The 20,428-nt window shown below is 38.5% G+C and overlaps 2 protein-coding genes across 2 annotated transcripts; one reads left to right on the plus strand and one right to left on the minus strand.

Moving 5' to 3' along the window:
- Positions 1-959: 959 nt before the first annotated feature.
- zgc:113229 (uncharacterized protein LOC550612 homolog) lies at positions 960-7,164 on the plus strand. The gene is made up of 5 exons (XM_056250269.1): positions 960-1,943; positions 3,826-3,962; positions 4,223-4,742; positions 4,855-5,076; positions 6,952-7,164. The coding sequence occupies exons 1-5, from the start codon at positions 1,152-1,154 to the stop codon at positions 7,147-7,149; spliced, it is 1,869 nt and encodes a 622-aa protein (XP_056106244.1). The 5' UTR covers positions 960-1,151; the 3' UTR covers positions 7,150-7,164.
- Positions 7,165-8,050: 886 nt separating this feature from the next.
- p2rx3a (purinergic receptor P2X, ligand-gated ion channel, 3a) lies at positions 8,051-13,714 on the minus strand. Its single transcript, XM_056250270.1, has 13 exons — positions 13,477-13,714; positions 12,082-12,217; positions 11,901-11,972; positions 11,735-11,804; positions 11,502-11,601; positions 11,297-11,374; positions 10,496-10,637; positions 9,280-9,416; positions 9,108-9,201; positions 8,946-9,011; positions 8,780-8,857; positions 8,578-8,690; positions 8,051-8,210 (listed from the first exon to the last, which is right to left on the minus strand). The coding sequence occupies exons 1-13, from the start codon at positions 13,608-13,610 to the stop codon at positions 8,195-8,197; spliced, it is 1,236 nt and encodes a 411-aa protein (XP_056106245.1). The 5' UTR covers positions 13,611-13,714; the 3' UTR covers positions 8,051-8,194.
- Between the last annotated feature and the right edge of the window lie 6,714 nt (positions 13,715-20,428).

Raw genomic sequence — 20,428 nt, forward strand, 5'->3', positions numbered from 1 at the left:
GTGTTATAATAAAAACAGTGATTTTGCATTAGAGAACTGCAGTATGTTGGCTGCTTAAAGGGATAGTTCACTTTGAAATTAATTTTTGAAATGTTTTAGCTTACCTCAAGGGCATCCAAGATGTAGGTGTCTTTGTTTCCGCAGTAGTTTCAATTTTGATATTTTTAGGTCAAACTGTTCTTGTCTGTCAGTCATATAATGTAGGTCTACGGTCATTACCTCAAAGAGCATGCACAGAGAAGTCCAAATTAAACATGATTTAATGACTCGTAAATGTAAGCACACATTGATGGCCTAAGACACGAAACGAGCGGTTTGTGTGAGAAAACGAACAGTATTTATATTGTTTTTACCTCTTGTAACGCACAGACCGAAGCGCCCGCGCCCTCAGATCACTTGGACATGGCTGTGGTTAGATGATATAAATCGAGGTAAAAGACGAGGTAAAAACGATATAAATACTGTTCTTTTTCTCACACAAACCGCTCGTTTCGTGTCTTAGGCCATCAATGTGTACTTACATTTACGAATGACTGACAGACAAGAACGGTTTGACCTAAAAATATCAAAATTGAAACTACTGCGGAAACAAAGACACCTACATCTTGGATGCCCTTGAGGTAAGCTAAACATACCAAAAATTAATTTCAAAGTGAACTATCCCTTTAAAAGAAAAGAGGTGACCAATTAAATGAAATCGCTCCACGTCATAATAAGACATAAAAATGTTCTCAAGGGTTTAAAACACAGTGTCTTCGTCATTCAGCGGCTGGTCAGAGGGAGTGACAAAAATACAAAATGTTTCGTCCTGACACACTCGTCTTACCTGTCCATCTGGCTGTTGGACACACCTCTTTCCTCTCTTTCTGCCTTGAACTATTATTCATAACACTCCTTCCTTTTGCAAGATTTCATAAATCAAGAAAAGATTTAGAGAGCTAACAGGAGGGATGAAAACACGGGGAGCTGAATGGCGGACAGAAATAAATACTTGTATGGACTAACATGAGGATATAAATGAAGGATCTATGGAATTGTCCAGCATGGGTGAAAGTTGAGCGTCTAGAGTGAGTCTGCTTTATTGTGTACATCTTGCCTCTATCTGTGAGTTGACTCTACTCATGTGTGCGCATGTGGTAACATAGAGCCCAATGGAGGAGTTGAACCCTGTTTCAGACACTCATGCCTTACTTGAATCTATGCTTCAGAAATTACAGCTAAACACAACAACCAACAGTAGCTTACATGCTGATATGCAAACACGTAGTCCGTATGAAACAGGGGAGGATTCATCTAAAGCAGCAGTTTATTCGTTTCGATTTTCTTCCAAAAGTAAAGAGCGAGATGGAAGCACCTCAGTTTGGAATAAGAGGGAGAATCCATGGACTCAACAATCTTCTAATTTTGAGGGTGCATTGACTCCTAAGCAACCCGTCAAAAGGATCAGTAAACACAACTCGGGATTCTCTACTAAACCAAAACGGCCACCATTAATTTGGGGGGAACACACACGCTTTACGTCAGAGAGGACCGATGATGTCACTTCCTGGGTCGGAGACAATCAGATGCCCAGGCCAGAGAAGATGCAACAATTTTCTCTGGAAGGGAACACCAGCTCAAATGTGCCACCGTTATACAAAACAGAATCCTTCCAAAACCCCCCTGACCTTCTGGCTCCAACACTGACACCATCATCTTCAGTGGTGGAAAAACCAGAGGTCAAGGGTCAAAGTGGTACATGGAGCTGGGTTGCTGTGAATGAGAAAATTGAAGGCATCAGACCTCACGAGCAGTCAGGAAAAACGACAAAGACAAGTAGGAAGAAGTGGGGTGAAGCTAAAAGGTGGGCTCAGAATGTGAAAGAGAGATGGAGAGAGAGACACAGAAGCACAATGACCAGACAAAGAGATGATGGAGAAAGACTAGCGCAGAATGAAGTACAAGTGAGTATTTGTGTCCGCTTGGTTTAATACTGTCCAAGCCAGTTTTGTACTAGTTCTTTGTCTATTAGTGGAGCTTGCAATATTAGGCTACTACACTGAACCAAACACTGCAAACTTGCAAAGTTATTAAACTAGCCTAATTTAGAATTCACGACTGTTGTTGGGATACTTTCGTTTTCATTTTCAGTTTAAAAAAAATTTATTAATCATTTGGAAAAACAAAACATAGAAACACTTAGCGTGAGCGTACAACCAGTAGTATGACCGGTACAGTCTGTTTGGATACTGAACTCCATCCATCCATCCATCTTCTTCCGCTTATCTGGGGCCGGGTCGTGGGGGCAGCAGTCTAAGCAGAGATGCCCAGACTTCCCTCTCCCTAGACACTTCCTCCAGCTCTTCCGGGGGGACACCGAGGCGTTCCCAGGCCAGCCGGGAGACCCCGGGATAATCCCTCCAGCGTGTCCTAGGTCTTCCCCGGGGTCTCCCGGTGGGACGCGCCCGGAACACCTTCCCAGGGAGGTGTCCAGGAGGCATCCGGAACAGCTGTTCGAGCCACCTCAGCTGACCCCTCTCGATGTGGAGGAGCAGCGGCTCTACTCTGAGCTCCTCCCGAGTGACCGAGCTCCTCACCCTATATCTGCGGAGAAAGCTCATTTCGGCCGCCTGTATACGGGATCTTGTCCTTTCGGTCATGACCCAAAGCTCATGACCATAGGTGAGAGTTGGAACGTAGATTGACCGGTAAATCGAGAGCTTCGTCTTGCGGTTTAGCTCTTTCTTCACCACGACAGACCGCTACATCGACCGCATTACTGCAGAAGCTGCACCGATCCGTCTGTCAATCTCCCGTTCCATCCTTCCCTCACTCATGAACAAGACCCCAAGATACTTGAACTCCTCCACTTGAGGCAGGAACTCTCCACCAACCTGAAGTTGGCAAGCCACCCTTTTCCGACTGAGGACACTAAACTGTTCTGAAAATTAGGAAATGATGTCAAGTATAGCAACCACCTAACAACTGCATAACAGTGTGCTAAAAAACACTCAGAATGCCTTAGCAACAGAAACTGTCAATCGCCAGTTGGCTGGCAATGCAATGTTGTGAGAACATAAACAAACGTGAACGATGCTCGGGACAGTTGATGGGCCAGTGCTGCATCGTCAAAAAAGATTAAACCTTGGGAATTTAAATATTCAAACGTTAGAAGACGCAAAAGGAAACTCAATTTGTTACTTGCACGCTGTGTGGGAAGATTTGTGCGTGCACACATCTGAAGCGCACACAGAAAGCCGTGTCTCAGACAGCACAGAAATACTGAATTGAGCTTTCTTTCATGCCTTCTTGCGCTTGAATTCACAAATTCAAAAATATCCGTCTCGGAGAGTATCCTAGTAAACATAGTCGGTTATATCTTAAGTGAACGTAAATAGTAGATGGAAGAGTAGATGTGTACCTGTATCAGTGTATTATATCTTAATATTAGCCTAATATTTCTGCTGCTGTCTGTTTTATTGTGTTAATCAAACAACAAAGGACAAAGAAAAAAATCATTCACTGCTCTTGACTGAATAACCTTTTTAACTTTAATCATGATTAATTTGTTTAATTTATGCAATGAAGACTATCCACTGTTATTTTACATTTGATTACTTTATTCAGTGTCTCTACTGTTACTGTACTCTAAAACTACTGTTGTAGAGTACAGTACAGTAGAGTACAACCACTCAAAACAGCCTAATGTGATGTGCCTAATGTTGTTCCAGTAATCAGTTGCCCAAACAATTCAGCATCATGACAGAGACGTTTTGTGGGCAAGCACAAGCACCATGCAAAATGTAGAATTATTTTAAAACACTAGTCCTTTCTGCTTATATTCAGAGTAATCTATCGTCATTATCTGGGCCCAACTATGTGAACAACACACCTACGGCACCCACTGAGGCTACAGATATCCACCATGAACCGATCAACAGAGCACTGGATGAATATGGCCCTGCTTCGCTAAGCTACATGAGGTAAACACATTAGAAATATGCAGCAGACATAGTTATCATTCCACGTGTCTGATCCATGAATCACTTTCTTTTTCTTGAAAAACTCCTGTCTCATCGAGAAAGAATGTGTGACCCAGTTAGGGCTAAAATAATGAAAACACAATAAAATATGAGAGCTATTCAGAGTAAGGGTGCACCTATTAAATCCTGGTTGAGGCGGTTTTCATGACTCAACCCCTATCTTTCACCCTTCTTCTCAGTAACAGTCTTTTCTCATTTAGCACTACTTCTAATTTGATGGAGGAGATCTTCAGCGGGACAGAGTGGGCTCAGTTTCTCTCAGTTAAATGCACCACGCAGGACCAATCAAACGAGCCACAAATTAATATCAACCAATCACGTGAAGAACAGCGGAACAGTAAATGGACTCAAAATTACACAACCGATTCTCATTTAGGTATGACTAAACCTTTGCTCTCCGAGAGCTTTGCCTCCGATAAACCTGTTTACAACCAAACCGAGACGTCCCAGATGAGTGTTCCTTCATCACACGTTACTGATCTCACCACAAATACATTACAAACTTCTGACCTGTTTACAAACGTGTTACAAAACGGCAATCTGAAACTCAATGAATCTCACCAAACGACAAACGAACAATCACAGTTTTCCCAGCTTGATCCGAACAAATCAAAGGCAACTGACCATAGCGATCCACAACTGATGTCTAGTCAAGTATCTGACCCCAAACAAGGTGGGACGGAGGATTTCATACCTCTCTTGGACCTTTCACTCATTAAGGTGAAAGTATAAGCATTAAGAAACAATACTGATTTATTAGGTTGTTAGTAATTAGCAACATGTTAGAATATATGTTAATTCTTTCTTATTTCTTTTCCTTCTTTTCTCTCAGCCAATGGACAGATGTTCCATAAAATCCTATGGATCTATGAGCCGTAAAAGAGAGCATTGGACAAAAAGGAGAGATCCATTTAAACACACCACACAAGACATGGAGGACGAGGACCACAGCAGCTCTTTCATGGCCACAGAGACTTCAGACTCACCCACGTCTTCACTCAACTCGCTGATGGACTCCATCTCAGTGTCTTCTTTGGAGACTGCGGTCAAAAAGGTATGATTTACTACATGACAGAAGAAAATATGCATTCAATAAGCCAGTTTTAAAGTGCCCCAATTATGCTATTTTAAAGGTTCCTAATTTTGTTTTGGAGGTCTCCTTCAAAAGGTTTACATGCATCCACGGTCAAAAACACTTAATTTTCTCATAATATACAGTGTAGCATCACCTCTTTTCTCACAGTGTCTGAAATGATTCGATAAAGGATTCAGTCTCTATAAACCCCTCCTTTCCGAGAGTCTACTCTGCTCTGATTGGTCAGATTGTCCAGTCTGTTGTGATTGGTCTACTCTGCTCTGATTGGTCAGGTGGCCCAGTCTGTTGTGATTGGTCTACTCTGCTCTGATTGGTCAGATTGTCCAGTCTGTTGTGATTGGTCTACTCTACTCTGATTGGTCAGATGGCCCAGTCTGTTGTGATTGGTCTACTCTACTCTGATTGGTCAGATGGCCCAGTCTGTTGTGATTGGTCTACTCTACTCTGATTGGTCAGATGGCCCAGTCTGTTGTGATTGGTCTACTCTACTCTGATTGGTCAGGTGGCCCAGTCTGTTGTGATTGGTCTACTCTGCTCTGATTGGTCAGATTGTCCAGTCTGTTGTGATTGGTCTACTCTACTCTGATTGGTCAGATGGCCCAGTCTGTTGTGATTGGTCTACTCTACTCTGATTGGTCAGATGGCCCAGTCTGTTGTGATTGGTCTACTCTACTCTGATTGGTCAGATGGCCCAGTCTGTTGTGATTGGTCTACTCTACTCTGATTGGTCAGATGGCCCAGTCTGTTGTGATTGGTCTACTCTACTCTGATTAGTCAGATGGCCCAGTCTGTTGTGATTGGTCTACTCTACTCTGATTGGTCAGATGGCCCAGTCTGTTGTGATTGGTCAACCACTTACGGCTTTAGAAACCAAATGTTGCTGTGTGTCTGAATTTCAGTTCCGGATCTTCCTCAGCACTTGAAACACAGTGATACAAACAGTATCGGTCTTACTGTATCAATTCGAGCCAGAGTCCTCATCCTTTGGAAGTTCATGCAAAGTGGATTTGCTTTGGCAAACAAACAAAAACATAACAGGGGAACTTTAACTGATAAATAACCTGATTTTTTTATGAAAATTAGTATCAGTTTTGTGGTGTCATTTTTATTAAACATGGAAGAATTGTTTAACCCCTGATTAAAGTTTAGGGTGTGAACATAGTTTGTTAATACAGATGCACATGTGTTGTTATGTCAAGATGATTGTAATTTAAGATGCGTTAATTGTTGGGTGGTGCTGAGTTTTTAGCTTGTCTTATGACACAGGCTACTACGGTGTAGGTCACTACAAATTTCTTTGACAGATTCTGTAAGTCACACTTTGATTAATGTGTAACATCAGCAACCTACACTGCTATGAGGACGATCCTCATTACTTTCAATAAGCATGTACATTACCATTCAATGGTTTGGGGGCAGTAATGTTTAAAAATAAATGAGTACATTTATTCAGCAAGGATGATTGATGCTGTTTTTTTTTACTTTATAACTCACCATGATATACTGGTGTACAAGCAAGAGTTTATCTTGTTAAACCAGATTCACCATTTAAATAAACATGAATATACTGTCATATTTTTGTTTCACAGAAGAAAGTCATACAGGTTTACAGAGAGATGAGGCTATATTGATTATGACAGAATCTTCATTTACAAGTCAACTATCCCTTTAAGTTGAGTTATAGAACATAGTCCAGCATGAACAGGCCTGCAACAGCTGGTCTTTTCAAAAGGCGATTCAGTTTATGTATCCATTGTAAACACATTATATAATTTCCATTTTAATCATATTGTCCACAATAACATCATGTCATTCTTTCTATTCGTCTCCCAGAGGAGGATGGAAGGCACTCAACGACGCGTTCGATTCTCTGAGGAGGTCATCATCTTAACACCCAGCTACTTGCCAGAGAATGACGATGACGATGATGAAGATGATGATAATGATTGCCCAGAGGAGCCTTCTCCCCGGCCTTCAATCCCTAAGTGGAATGTGTCTTTAAAAGGAAAAAGTGCAAAGTACAAATTTTAACTCCCTTTGCATCTGACTCCACCCCTGAAATTCTGCAGTTCACATTTACTGTAAGACTGGCGAGACAGCACAAATAAGAGACAATTATGATTAATACATTTATTACGAAAACCAAAATCATTTTAGATTGTGATATGCCAGTGCTATATTGATATGCCATTCAATTAAATTTAAAAATAAAAGTGAAATGTTATAAAAATAATAATAGAATTATTTCACAAATTCATGTGTAAAGATGTCATTTTATAAGATTAACATTACTTACAATCTCCAAGTCAACAGAATGAAAATCCAGCTGATTTAGACTAATATTTCACACTAAACACACTAAATATCCATGAATCCTGAATGCACTTTTAGCTTCTGAAAGGATAGTGTCACATATCATCATTTTTATCTGTTACTTAATGAATAAATTACTGTTCTTTGTTTGTCATTTCATTTGCTGCTGCTTAAGTATTGTATACTACCAGTCAAGTAAAAACAAAAGTTAAAGAAGTGAAACAAAAAGTTATAGAGGTTTAAATTTTATGAACATTTTTGATGAATAATTTTATCCAATTGGCTTTATAAAAAGCAGAAGCAGAAAACAGGAATAAAGCGAGCATTTTCTTTATAGGCCCAAACCTGAGAAAATGGCACCATCTGGTGAAATGAAAGCCTATTAACAAAGACTGCATCATTTAATAGTTAAATGGCCCTGGGATTAAAAATTGTAGTTTTAATGGGGTCATTTTTGTCCTTAAGGTTAATTGTTACTATTTTGTGTACCCAGTGTAAAATAGGTTTATTAAAGGAAATGGGGGTGAAATGGTAAAATTCCAATAAAAACACACACTTGTGCCAAAATGTATGCAGTTGGCATTTACGTGTGTATTAATGGTCAAAAAAAGAAAGAAAAAAAATGTCTATAAGGATGCACAAGGGTTAAATGCTTAAAACATACATATATGAATTGTGAAAAATTGTGCATTTCTTTAGAAAATAATAGGTTGATTAAAACTGTAAAGCAGCCAACAAGTGTCCAGCAAACATGGAAACTCCTTCAAACTCCTTCAAGCCTAAATATAAGATAAGAAAAAAGACATTTTTGATTGTTTAACATTTGTTAGTTCTGTGTAACTCTCCTACTAACATTTGTTATTTCATATAATTTCGATAGTTAGACTTGATTATTATTCTAAATTGCAAAAAAATAGTAAGGATAAAAAATGACTTTTGACCTCTGGTGTATAGATGTGTGTTTTCTGAGGGTTTGAGGCTGAGGGAAGATAGCTTTACTTCAATGCATTAACAACCCTAAAGGTTCACAGACTTAAACCAAAGTAAGGTATGTATACTATTACTTGAAGAAACTGCAAATAATCTAAAAATAAGTAGTAGAATTATTTGAAAGTCTCATGGGTTTGTTCGGGCCGCGTGACTCACTCCTGTCGTCCAATAGAAAAGGTCCCTGAGTCATTTGAGCTCTTCCCCAAAGCTTTGATTGACGCCTGGCTGCCCTGGTAGGGTCTGTTTGACTCCTGCACAATCTCTGATACCTGTTATAAAGAGGGTAGAAAGATAAGACATCGCTCTACTTTACCTCTGCATATATAAGCAAACTCAAGTCAGATAAACAATCTGGCACCTCTTCAAATTTCTTTGCTTTGTACTCGTCGGCCCCTTTATGGAAGTTGAGAAGGATGATGTCACAGAACACTGTAGCCTGCAAAAATATACAACAGTCAAATATGTATGTTTTTTTTTTTTTTTTTTTTGCCAGCATTAATTTTTGCATTTCACAATGATCTTACCAATCCCACTGAAGTGAATGCTGCGACCAAATTAATCAGAAATGGCACAGTGTTAAACTTTCCCGCCTGCAAATAGATACGCAAAGTTAGACACACACAAGGCCATATGTGTCACAAAAGCTGCTTTATATAGCGTATAGGGCGGCAGTGTAAAATACCTACATTGCCAGACACTATTATTTCAAAGCGGATGGCATAAGCTTTATGAAGCGTTCGATACTCAGTCCCATCTTCGGACTGATAGTATTTAGCAAACCTGGAAGAGACAAAAACAATATGCAGTTGCAGAAAAGCCGGAACGGTGCATGAGTAGCCGAGTGTGTTCGTGCGCTACCTGAAGTTATATCCTTTAGAGGCTTTGCTGTTCTCAAAAGCAGCATCTAGGCGTGTGAAGAAGTACTTGGGTTTGCAGTTCTCCACATCATAGTCAAGATTACACTTCCAGTTGATGTTAATTCCAATCTCTCCTCCCTGACAAAAAACAAAACAAAAACCAGGCAGTAATTTCATTACATGTGACAAGCTGTTTCCACATTAAAGCAGATTATTCTAGTATTCATCCCTCTAGGCCAGAATTAAACAGAATCCAGCTCCGTCTTTTCACCTACTGTATTTTTGTTACACGTGACTACTATAAGGCTAAATAAGTAGGTGTATGGAAGCTTGTTTGTTTGATAAAAAAAGCGACTTTTAATTTTAAAGAGATACAGTTCACCCATAAATGAAAACTGTCATCATTTAGGCTACTCACCCTCATGTTGTTTCAAACCTGAAAAAGATGATCTTTTAAAGAATGTTGGTAATCAAAAGTTGACGGTAGCCATTGGAAAGAAAAGAAAATACTATGGAAGTCAATGGGGCCCATCAACTGTTTTTGATTACCAACATTCTTTGGTAAGATTATCGTGACATGCAAAGATTAATGCTGACAACAACAACAACAACAACAAAAAAACATACATATTTGACATAGGTATAGAAGGATATTTTTGAATATCCGATTGTATTTGTCTGAAAGATGAATGTCATACACGAATAGGATGGCTTGAGGGGGAGTAAATCATGGGCTAATTTTCATTTGAAAGTGAACTACTCCTTTAAGACCACAGTGTATAATCTTCTGATGGCTACTTCCAGATAACGCACCGTCACAAAGCTCAAATCATCTCAAATTGGTTTCTTGAACACGACAGCAAGTTCACTAAACTCAAATGGCCTCCACAGCAGGGACGTGCAGACAGTTCCTCAGGGGCAGGGGCTCAAATGTAAAAAAGGGGCATAGGCTATATATATACTAATAGTAATATAAGTATACAAGTAGCCTACCGGGCAAAAGTTTGGACACTACTATTTTTAATGTTTTTGAAAGAAGCCTTTTATGCTTATCAAGACTGCATTTATTTGATCTAAAATACAGAAAAAACAGCAATATTGTGAAACACTACACTTTGAAATGATTGTTTTCTATAATTATATACTTTTTGATGTAATTGATCTCTTTGGAAAATTGAAAATAGGAAGAGATGAAAGGCAAAGCTGAGTTGACCTACACGTTTAGTAATGTAGTCCAAACTTTGATTGAGTTGTTTCAGGATATGTCCCACTTTGAAGATCGGACAGAACGGGTGGCGCACCGGGTCATATGTACATGTCTTAATGTAAGACTGGTTTAAGCTTGAAGGGAAATTGCCCCTGTGAAAGTAAGACAGAAAAAGCACATCAGTAGTCTGAAGCAATATTAGGCTATTGTTATTATTTGGGCTTTCTTTCAAAAGGGCACTATATTAATTATATTTAGAGCTGTCAATAAATGTAGGGTTGTTGATGAACATTTTTATGGAATTATTGACATTAATCAAATTAATCACAAGGTGATTGAACTTTATTACACTATTGTGGGCATATTAATAAATCATTGAATATATGAACAGTGCAGTCAACATATTGAACATAAGTCTATCACTTTGGCCACAGTCCATTTTGCAATGAAGTTGTTTTTTTTTTTAAATCACATTTTAAAAATAATCAATTTTGGTACATTCATACACTGGAAAAAAATATATGAACAGTAAGTCATGACAACATATGTTTTTACATTAACTCGTCAAAAGAAGTTAAGCAGTTTTAAACTTTTTTATGTTAACTATACAATTTTCAACTCATTTTTTAATGCAGTTTAATGTAATTTAAGTTGAAATTACTTATACATCTAAGTTGATTGTACTTAAACAATTAAGGCAGCAACTTTTTTAAATGAGATTCAATTCTAAAAATTAATTTTAAAATGAAATGGCTTCTCACAACACAACAGTATATAGTTTTTAATCCTTGTGCAAAGGTAATAAACTCACCTAGTGACATCGAACAGAGGGAAGCGAATGCTGTTTTTGATGAAGATTGTGAAGTTCTCCACCTCTTTCATTGGCGTTCTAAGAGTGAGCAGATTTAATAATGTTTCTAGCACTAAAACTATCTATTTTGGATTGCAAGACAACTCCCACTGTGTAGGCCTACAGTATTTAAATTACAAGTCCAAAAGGTTGCACTTTTTCTTACCCAGAAACGTTGTCATCCTCTGCAGGGCACCAGCCTTCAATTTCACACATTCCTGTACTATTTGTACTATTATCGATCAAGCACGTGCCTGTTAAAATACCTGTACAAAAAGGAGAGGTGTATCAAGCAACCTAGAAAGTATTAGCATGCTTCTCTGCTACATGGTTACTCGCTGAAGTACTATATAAGTAGACCTGAAAGTGATGTCAGCCGTAGAAAGAGAACAAACTCACCATTCCCTATATTTGAGCTATTATTCTTATTGCAGTCATGATCAGTTGTGCAATTAAACTTCTCGTCAGTCTGACAGACAAGGGAACAGTAGAGAGAGAGAGTGTGTAAGTACATAAGGTCGCATATTTAAAGTATATTTAAAGTCAGCTGAGGTTTGGGTGTCACCTCAGGGCACGATCCTTGCGTCTGATTGGCTGTGATGACCATGTTGGTGATGATAGAGAACGATGAAGCACCCTGAAAAAATGTGTTGAAAAGTTCACCTCAGACCAGGACTTTGAAGAGAAGGGGGATCCAAAACGTAATTGTGTTTCATATTTCAACGTTGAAATGTGCATTTGCTGACCTGTGATGGAACTACATAGTCTGCTACGTCCATCACACGGTTATTGAAGTAGCCCAAGCCCTTCACTTTGGTCATGACCGCATACTCAATCCCAGTGTCCCGTTGCTGATGTCCTTTTTCATGCAGGAACACCCAACTAAAAAAAAACACGCGCACATAACAACAAATAATCGATCTAACCTGTTCACTATTAAGATCAATGATTTAAAAAAAAAATACTTTTACTATTCTCTGGCTAAAAAGTTAGTTAGTCATCTAAATGGGTAATAAACAGGCTATATATCTATAAATAGATAAATGTATAGATGGATGGATGGATAGATAAATATAGATAGATGATAGATAGATGGACGGATTGATATAGATAGATGATAGATAGATAGATGATAGATAGATAGATAGACGGATGGACGGATGGATGGATGGATGGATAAATATGGATGGATGGATGGATAGATATAGATAGATAGATGATAGATAGATAGACGGATGGACGGACGGATGGATGGATGGATGGATAAATATGGATGGATGGATAGATAGATAGATAGATAGATAATCAGAGTCATTAACTAATTAATGGTGCACTTACACCCATTTACACACTTACGAAACAAAACAGGATGGATAGATAAATATAGATAGATAGATAGATAGATAGATAGATAGATGGACGGATTGATATAGATAGATGATAGATAGATGATAGATAGATAGATAGATAGATAGATAGATAGATAGATAGATAGATAGATAGATAGATAGATAGATAGATAGATAGATAGATAGATATATAGACGGATGGACGGACGGACGGATGGATGGATGGATGGATAAATATGGATGGATGGATGGATGGATAGATATAGATAGATAGATAGACGGATGGACGGACGGATGGATGGATGGATGGATAAATATGGATGGATGGATGGATATATATAGATAGATAGATAGATAGATAGATAGATAGATAGATAGATAGATAGATAGATAGATAGATAGATAGATAGATAGATAGATAGATAGATAGATAGATAGATAGATAGATAGATAGATAGATAGATAGATAGATAGATAGATAGATAGATAATCAGAGTCATTAACTAATTAATGGTGCACTTACACCCATTTACACACTTACGAAACAAAACAGAAATAATACATTTCAGCAGTTATATTAATTAGTCCCAAACCTTCATTATTCAAAACATTTACATGTACATTTCCAAAGGTTAATTACATTTTCTGCTCTTCAATCTCAAACACCACCAAGTACAATCACTGCATTCAACCCTAATTTCTTTTTCCTTTATTTACTAGCCCTTAAACCAACACTAATATTTAAAATGAGTTTAAATTAATATTAGCAACAAGGACATAATCAAAGCTTACCAGATAAAATACAGAATAATCAACAGCTGGACGAAACGGTTGATGATTCCAACAGACCAGCTCTTCACCACAACTGATTTGGCTGTTTCGTAGACGAAGAAATCAGTGACGAAGTGCAGCACTTTGGGAGCCATAGTATTAGAGTGTGTAGTTTAATGCTAACAAGTGTACGCTGAAGAAAGTCTCGAGATCCAGTGCAGGACAAGCCAGTGTGTTCCTCACTGCTGTGCGTCTGCTGAATGAGGGATCTTCCAGTTACAACACTTGATGCATTGGGGGAAAATAAATACTTTTGACAACAATTTCCCTCCCCTTTTCATATGCATGCCTCTCCTCCATCAGACCCCAAGGGGCCTTGGCTGCATTTCCTTAATAGCCTGCTCATTTGTGTCAGGGTTGTTGCAGGATACTGAAGACGAGGGAACAGAATTTAAATGTAGCTGTTTATTCACAAACTCAGGATACATGAAAACACAGGAACTCAGGAAAACAACCATACACCGACGACGATCAACAAACACTGAGGGAAAACACAGGGCTTAAATGAACGGGGACTAACGGGATAATTAACTGAACTCAGGTGATGGGGATTACTAATTGGCTTTATGCACAGCTGCACTACTTCCTGAACTTCAGCCAGCTCCTTTGTTTCCTGTCTGCCATTATTGGACAAACTGATTAATCCAGGTGTGCCTGGCCTCAGTAATAATAATCAGGCACACCTGGATTAATCAGTTTGTCCAATAATGGCAGACAGGAAACAAAGGAGCTGGCTGAAGTTCAGGAAGTAGTGAAGCTGTGCATAAAGCCTATTAGAAAGACCGGGAAAACTAACAGGACTGAACCAAAATCACAATAGACAGGGGGAAACAAGATCACAGAACACATCAAAACGTGACAATTTGCTCATCTCTTCTCAGCTTTATTTGAGGGAATTTTTTTTTTTTACAAACCAAACCTTTAATAAATATAAACACATCACTACGTCTAATTGTAACAGTTGATTTGCGAAAGCTCTTTACTGTAAATTTACGCACATACTGTAAATTTAATGTATTCCACATTGTGACTCTGCGTTTGTTCCATTTTGTCTTTGGCATCTTCACCACACATACAGTCACTGTATGCATTACCATTGTTGTTTTAATTTCGCCTCCAAAAAGTTACAATCATATAGGTAAAAAAGTACATTTCTAAAAACTCAAAACTGTTCACCCTTGTGGCATAGCTATCAAGTCAATCATTCAAAACCTGCCAAAGTCAATCTTCATAGGGAAGTTGATTTTTAACGATAACTTTTAAACCTTTAAAGAGGTTGTTAATCTATGATATTTGCTGCTGTTGAAGCTGTCTGCATTTTTCAACTTATTTTTTAAAGTAATTGTGTTTAATAGCAGAATTTGTGGTGAAAAACTACATAACCCATGATGCTGTTCCACCAATTAGAGTAAACAAGCAAAATACACCAAACATCTCCTTAGCTCCGCCTACTCCCATGATGCACTGCAAATTAAGTAATCAAGTCGATCTCCCTACGCTCTCAAAATACTTAAATATTTGTGTAATCAACATTTTTAAATGAGTTTTATATTTCTCCATTGTTTTTAATTTGATGTCATTCGCAATGCTTCATGGGATTGTAGTTCTATCTGTCATTAAAGCCGTTAAGTACACAGTGTTGTAACCTTTGTATTTTTGTCCAATTTTCAAATAATTTTTTGCTTTGAACCAAAGTTTTGTGATGTGATTCGCCTCGTGGCTGGTTGGCTTTGTTCATGGCTTATAACGCTTTAACAAAGACTTTTTTTTTTTGATCCCAAAGGGAGAAATGACAAAGTGGCATCGCCAACTACTGGCCTGGCATGTATAATACAGCCTTTTTAGTCATTTTCGCAGATCCGTGTGAAAGGGGATCGGTTTGACAACGTTGTCGTCTGTTTTTAGTACATCGTTGTTGTGTAAACATACCCTGAGATCCTCCCCTCAACTACTACTTTCTTGCCTACAAAACCGTGATATTAAATCAAAAAAAAAAAAAAAAAACTCTTTAAAGTAACAATTACTGGTTACCACTTTTTACAGTGCATTTCATCATTCAAAAAGCATTTTCATTCAAAAAGTTAAAAACTGGGAACATTTTACTTAAAAATGATGAAGAATTACAGGGCAAATACATATATAACATGGACTATAACAATTAAAAACACAACAGCCTCATTTTGTTCAATGTTTGAGGGTCCCATAGAAGACCTTTTGTTTCGTTTTACAACTCTCATGTTCTCAGATATGGTATTTCTAGTTTTTTTTTTTTATTAAGGTGAATGCTTTGAATAAATGTAATATCAAACAAGACAATCTGCTGATTATCAACAATCTCAGATTATACACATTTCGTAATTTAACACGATTTTATACTTGCACCTACTTTTTAAGTGGATAAACTGATGTTGTTACAACTATTGCTGGTCTCTCCAACTCGCACTCATTTTAAACCAACACTATGGCTGCGTCCGAAATCGCATACTCTCTTGCGTAGGTTTTTATTTTGAATAAGTAGGCTACTTCACGACCATTAAAAAGTACGTTCTATATAGTATGAATGTGTGCAGTATGAATATAATCCGGGCGTACTACATTCGTCATGTTGTCATTATCATGTGACCTACCAGCGCCAGTTGTGTCGCCTCACTACCATTCACAAATACTACTCTCCCGTGTCCTCATGGGAGAGTGAAGTGTCCATAATATGCACACTTCAGAATCTCGCTGGAAGAAGTAGGTCATCCGGGTACTTTTTGCCTACTCTTTTATGAGTACTGTGAATTCGGACATAGTACATTTGTCACATAATGTTTTTTGCCTACTATATAATAGGGAGGCCTATATGCGATTTCAGATGCAGCCATTCTTATGGCAATTCTTAACAATTTTTTTATATTAATCCGTACGATATGTTTAGGAGGCCATAATGTTTTTTTATTTTCTAAAAATCGTATGTTTTCGTATGAAATCGGCACCTCGCGAAATTACGTTTTCCTATGAGATCAGGATTTGTAAACTGTAATGCCATTCGCCGTTTGCTACTGTACTCCAGACAGGTTCCCTTTACAAACAAGATGAGATGGAACTGCCAATCATAGAGTATCCCGCTCTATTTGACAAAGAAAATCTATAGGTAGCCTATACCCAGTGTTTGACGATTTTAGAAACGGACCACTTAACGTAAAAATAGGATCAAAGTGATAAAAAAATAAAATAAAGCTGTTCGCCATCATACTGACTAACCCATTTACTGATGGAGGATGCTCTGGCCTGGACATTTCTGGAATCGTTTGCAAATTGTGTCCACTTAAAATGAAGATCACATTTCCTCATCACTGAAGTGAGCCCATTATGTTTGTGGTCAATTACAATGTCACGTCATCTCCAACTGGAAAGCTTTCAGAGAAGCATTTTTGAGTGGACACAACTTCCCATAAATTACACATGCGTTGAGCACTGGTATTATTGATATCGCACATGGCACAAAAAAATGGATTATCCTTCAAAGACGACATACAACGACCCCCATGAGAAAGAACAGGAGTTTGACAGCGAGAGAGGCTACTGTATGTTTTGTTTTGATTTATCTATTTTATATAGGCTATACCTATATCATGTATAGGGTAATGTTATTTAAATTTATTTATTTTAAATCATTTTAAAAAGGCAACAGAAAGGAGGAGAGAGTCTTCAATTTACTTTTACATCAGACCATCAAGCACAACTTCATCCGTCTCTCTTACCCCTTCTTGTCAAATTAAAAACCACATCTTTTCAACTTCCCTTTGCTTTTGCCAGACCACATATCTTCACTGAAGGACTTCTGCTGTATTAAAAGCCACAAGCTCTCATTGTAAGCCATTACTGGTACTTTATACCCCTGATGGGGTTCATTTACTTGCCTTTGAGTGCTAACAAAATCCTTTTGGAAAGGGTGATTGGTTGGGTCATCTCAGATGTTTGACAGCACATGTGCTGCGTTGGGACAATGCCTTGCTACTTAAGCAGGTTTAATGTTCCGTAATTTTTCCGTAAAAAATGACAGGATAAGCTAAATTTAACAGATAAAGCAGGGCCGGTTCTAGACATTTGGAGGGCCCCCATCTGTCTATCTATTGCAGTAATTTGTTCAGTAGGCTCATTTATTTACAGTAACACCCAACCACTGTTTGGGATAACGAACAGTTTGCCTACTCAATACAAAAAACAAAAAAACGACATTACATAGCCAAAAAAAAAAAAAAAAACTTTCCTGGACACCACTTCAGCAAATGAACAACAGTGCTTTTATTATTTTTTTCCTGTGTATCAGGATTTCACCCTTCTTTTGAACCAATATAGCAATTGCAGTAGCCTATGCTATAGCCTATACACAAATCAACTGCTAGTGGAAGTACAAGAGACAAATACTGAACAGAAAAAATGGTTAGTTTCTTCATAAAATTAATAACAGTAGGCCTATATAGCATATTTATGGTTTTAAAACTGAAATTAAGTATTGTGAGAGCAGCAATGTAATCATCAGCAGAATTTAGAAAACGCATGACAGCTGGGGTACCACCAAATAAACATCAATGAACGTCCGAAATTTGAAAGATACAGAAATGTATCATGTCTCGTCATCGTTCAATAAGTGTTTAAACCACGGAAAGACGAGAATAAAGCCATATAGCCATTCGACCATAGCATGTTAGTTTGTGGAAAAATAAACTCTAAAGAGGAGCATTTTGCTATTAGGCCCTACATATATTTTAACGTTTAAATCAAAGATGTTATAAGATTAGGCTACTATAAAAACAGCATTATATTAATTGTGTAATGTACGTATGGGTTAATTTTAATACTTTAATAATAATACCACCTGACAGGTTTCCCTGTTGTTTACAGCTTTGGTTGAGAGAGATTTGTTTCCTTGAGAAAAATTAACATGTAGGTCTTGAAATTGAATCGCAAGCTTAGGGTGTATCGAGTCACAAGTTTTCAGCACTTCTAGTTCATCAAGTTTTTTTTTTCTCAAGGGATTTAAAAAATATACAAGTGGGTTTAAATTGCCCAAAAGTTCACTTTTACAGCCTTGTAAAGGTTAATACATAACCTTCTACTGCATGCATTTTGATGGCACATGGAAAAAAAATTATTCCACATCATTTCTTGACTAATTTGGGAACATTTTATTGATTTATTGAAAATGTTCAGTTAAAAAACATCCAGTATGCGGCAGTCCTGTGGGCGAAAATGCCTTGTTGATGCTAGAGGTCAGAGTAGAATGGGCCGACTGATTCAAGCTGATAGAAGAGCAACTTTGACTGAAATAACCACTCGTTACAACCGAGGTATGCAGCAAAGCATTTGTGAAGCCACAACACGCACAACCTTAAGGCCGATGGGCTACAACAGCTGAAGACCCCACCGGGTACCACTCATCTCCACTACAAATAGGAAAAAGAGGCTACAATTTGCAAGAGCTCACCAAAATTGGACAGTTGAAGACTGGAAAAATGTAGCCTGGTCTGATGAGTCTCGATTTCTGTTGAGACATTCAGATGGTAGAGTCAGAATTTGGCGTAAACAGAATGAGAACATGGATCCATCATGCCTTGTTACCACTGTGCAGGCTGGTGGTGGTGGTGTAATGGTGTGGGGGATGTTTTCTTGGCACACTTTAGGCCCCTTAGTGCCAATTGGGCATCGTTTAAATGCCACGGCCTACCTGAGCATTGTTTCTGACCATGTCCATCCCTTTATGGCCACCATGTACCCATCCTCTGATGGCTACTTCCAGCAGGATAATGCACCATGTCACAAAGCTCGAATCATTTCAAATTGGTTTCTTGAACATGACAATGAGTTCACTGTACTAAAATGGCCCCCACAGTCACCAGATCTCAACCAATAGAGCATCTTTGGGATGTGGTGGAACGGGAGCTTCGTGCCCTGGATGTGCATCCCACAAATCTCCATCAACTGCAAGATGCTATCCTATCAATATGGGCCAACATTTCTAAAGAATGCTTTCAGCACCTTGTTGAATCAATGCCACGTAGAATTAAGGCAGTTCTGAAGGCGAAAGTGGGTCAAACACAGTATTAGTATGGTGTTCCTAATAATCCTTTAGGTGAGTGTATAAACTATATTGCCAAAAGTATTGGGACACCCCACCAAATCATTGAATTCAGGTGTTCCAATCACTTCATGGCCACAGTTGTATAAAATAAAGCAGCTACTGTAGGCATACAGACGCTTCTACAAACATCTGTGAAAGAATGGGTCGCTCTCAGGAGCTCAGTGAACTCAAGCATGGTACTGTGGTAGGTTGCCACCTATGAAATTTCCTCACTACTAAATATTCCACGGTCAACTGTTAGTGGTATTATAACAGTGGAAGCAATTGGGAACAACAGCAACTCAGCCACGAAAAATCAGCCACGGAAAAAAGTCAATGGCTACAGACCTCCAAACTTCGTGTGGCCTTCAGATTAGCTAAAGACCAGTGCGTCGAGAGGATCATGGAATGGGTTTCCATGGTGAGCTGCTGCGTCCAAGCCTTACATCACCAAGTGCAATGCAAAGCGTCGGATGCAGTGGTGTAAAGAGCAGTGCCACTGGGACTTGCCTGACTGCATTGTGCCAAGTGTAAAGTTTTGTGGAGGGGGGATTACGGTGTGGGGTTGTTTTTCAGGGGTTGGGCTTGGCTCCTTAGTTCCAGTGAAAGGAACTCCTAATGCTTCAGCACACCAAGACATTTTGGAAAATTTCATGCGCCCAACTTTGTGGGAACAGTTTGTAGATGGTTCCTTTCTGTTTGGTGTCACTTTGGGTGTTCCTGTGCACCCAGGAACCCTGCATCTTCCCTTCTTGTAACACATTATTTGCCATTGTAAAGCATTGTTCAAGACATCCTTGAAAAGTA

This window comes from Rhinichthys klamathensis, unplaced genomic scaffold (assembly GCF_029890125.1).
Source record: "Rhinichthys klamathensis goyatoka isolate OS25496 unplaced genomic scaffold, OSU_Roscu_1.1 h1tg000068l_1, whole genome shotgun sequence".
In the NCBI taxonomy this organism is placed as follows: Eukaryota; Metazoa; Chordata; class Actinopteri; order Cypriniformes; family Leuciscidae; genus Rhinichthys; species Rhinichthys klamathensis.

Bases quoted from the DNA above. Each gene is read 5' to 3' on its own strand.
- zgc:113229 (XM_056250269.1), top strand. From the start codon at position 1,152: ATGGAGGAGTTGAACCCTGTTTCAGACACTCATGCCTTACTTGAATCT. The intron at 1,944-3,825 runs GTGAGTATTTGT...GCTTATATTCAG, and splicing joins TAGCGCAGAATGAAGTACAA to AGTAATCTATCGTCATTATC. The intron at 5,077-6,951 runs GTATGATTTACT...TTCGTCTCCCAG, and splicing joins TGGAGACTGCGGTCAAAAAG to AGGAGGATGGAAGGCACTCA.
- p2rx3a (XM_056250270.1), bottom strand. From the start codon at position 13,610: ATGGCTCCCAAAGTGCTGCACTTCGTCACTGATTTCTTCGTCTACGAA. The intron at 9,202-9,279 runs GTAGCGCACGAA...TGTCTCTTCCAG, and splicing joins TCTAAAGGATATAACTTCAG to GTTTGCTAAATACTATCAGT. The intron at 8,691-8,779 runs GTGCCAGATTGT...TCTTTATAACAG, and splicing joins AAGCAAAGAAATTTGAAGAG to GTATCAGAGATTGTGCAGGA.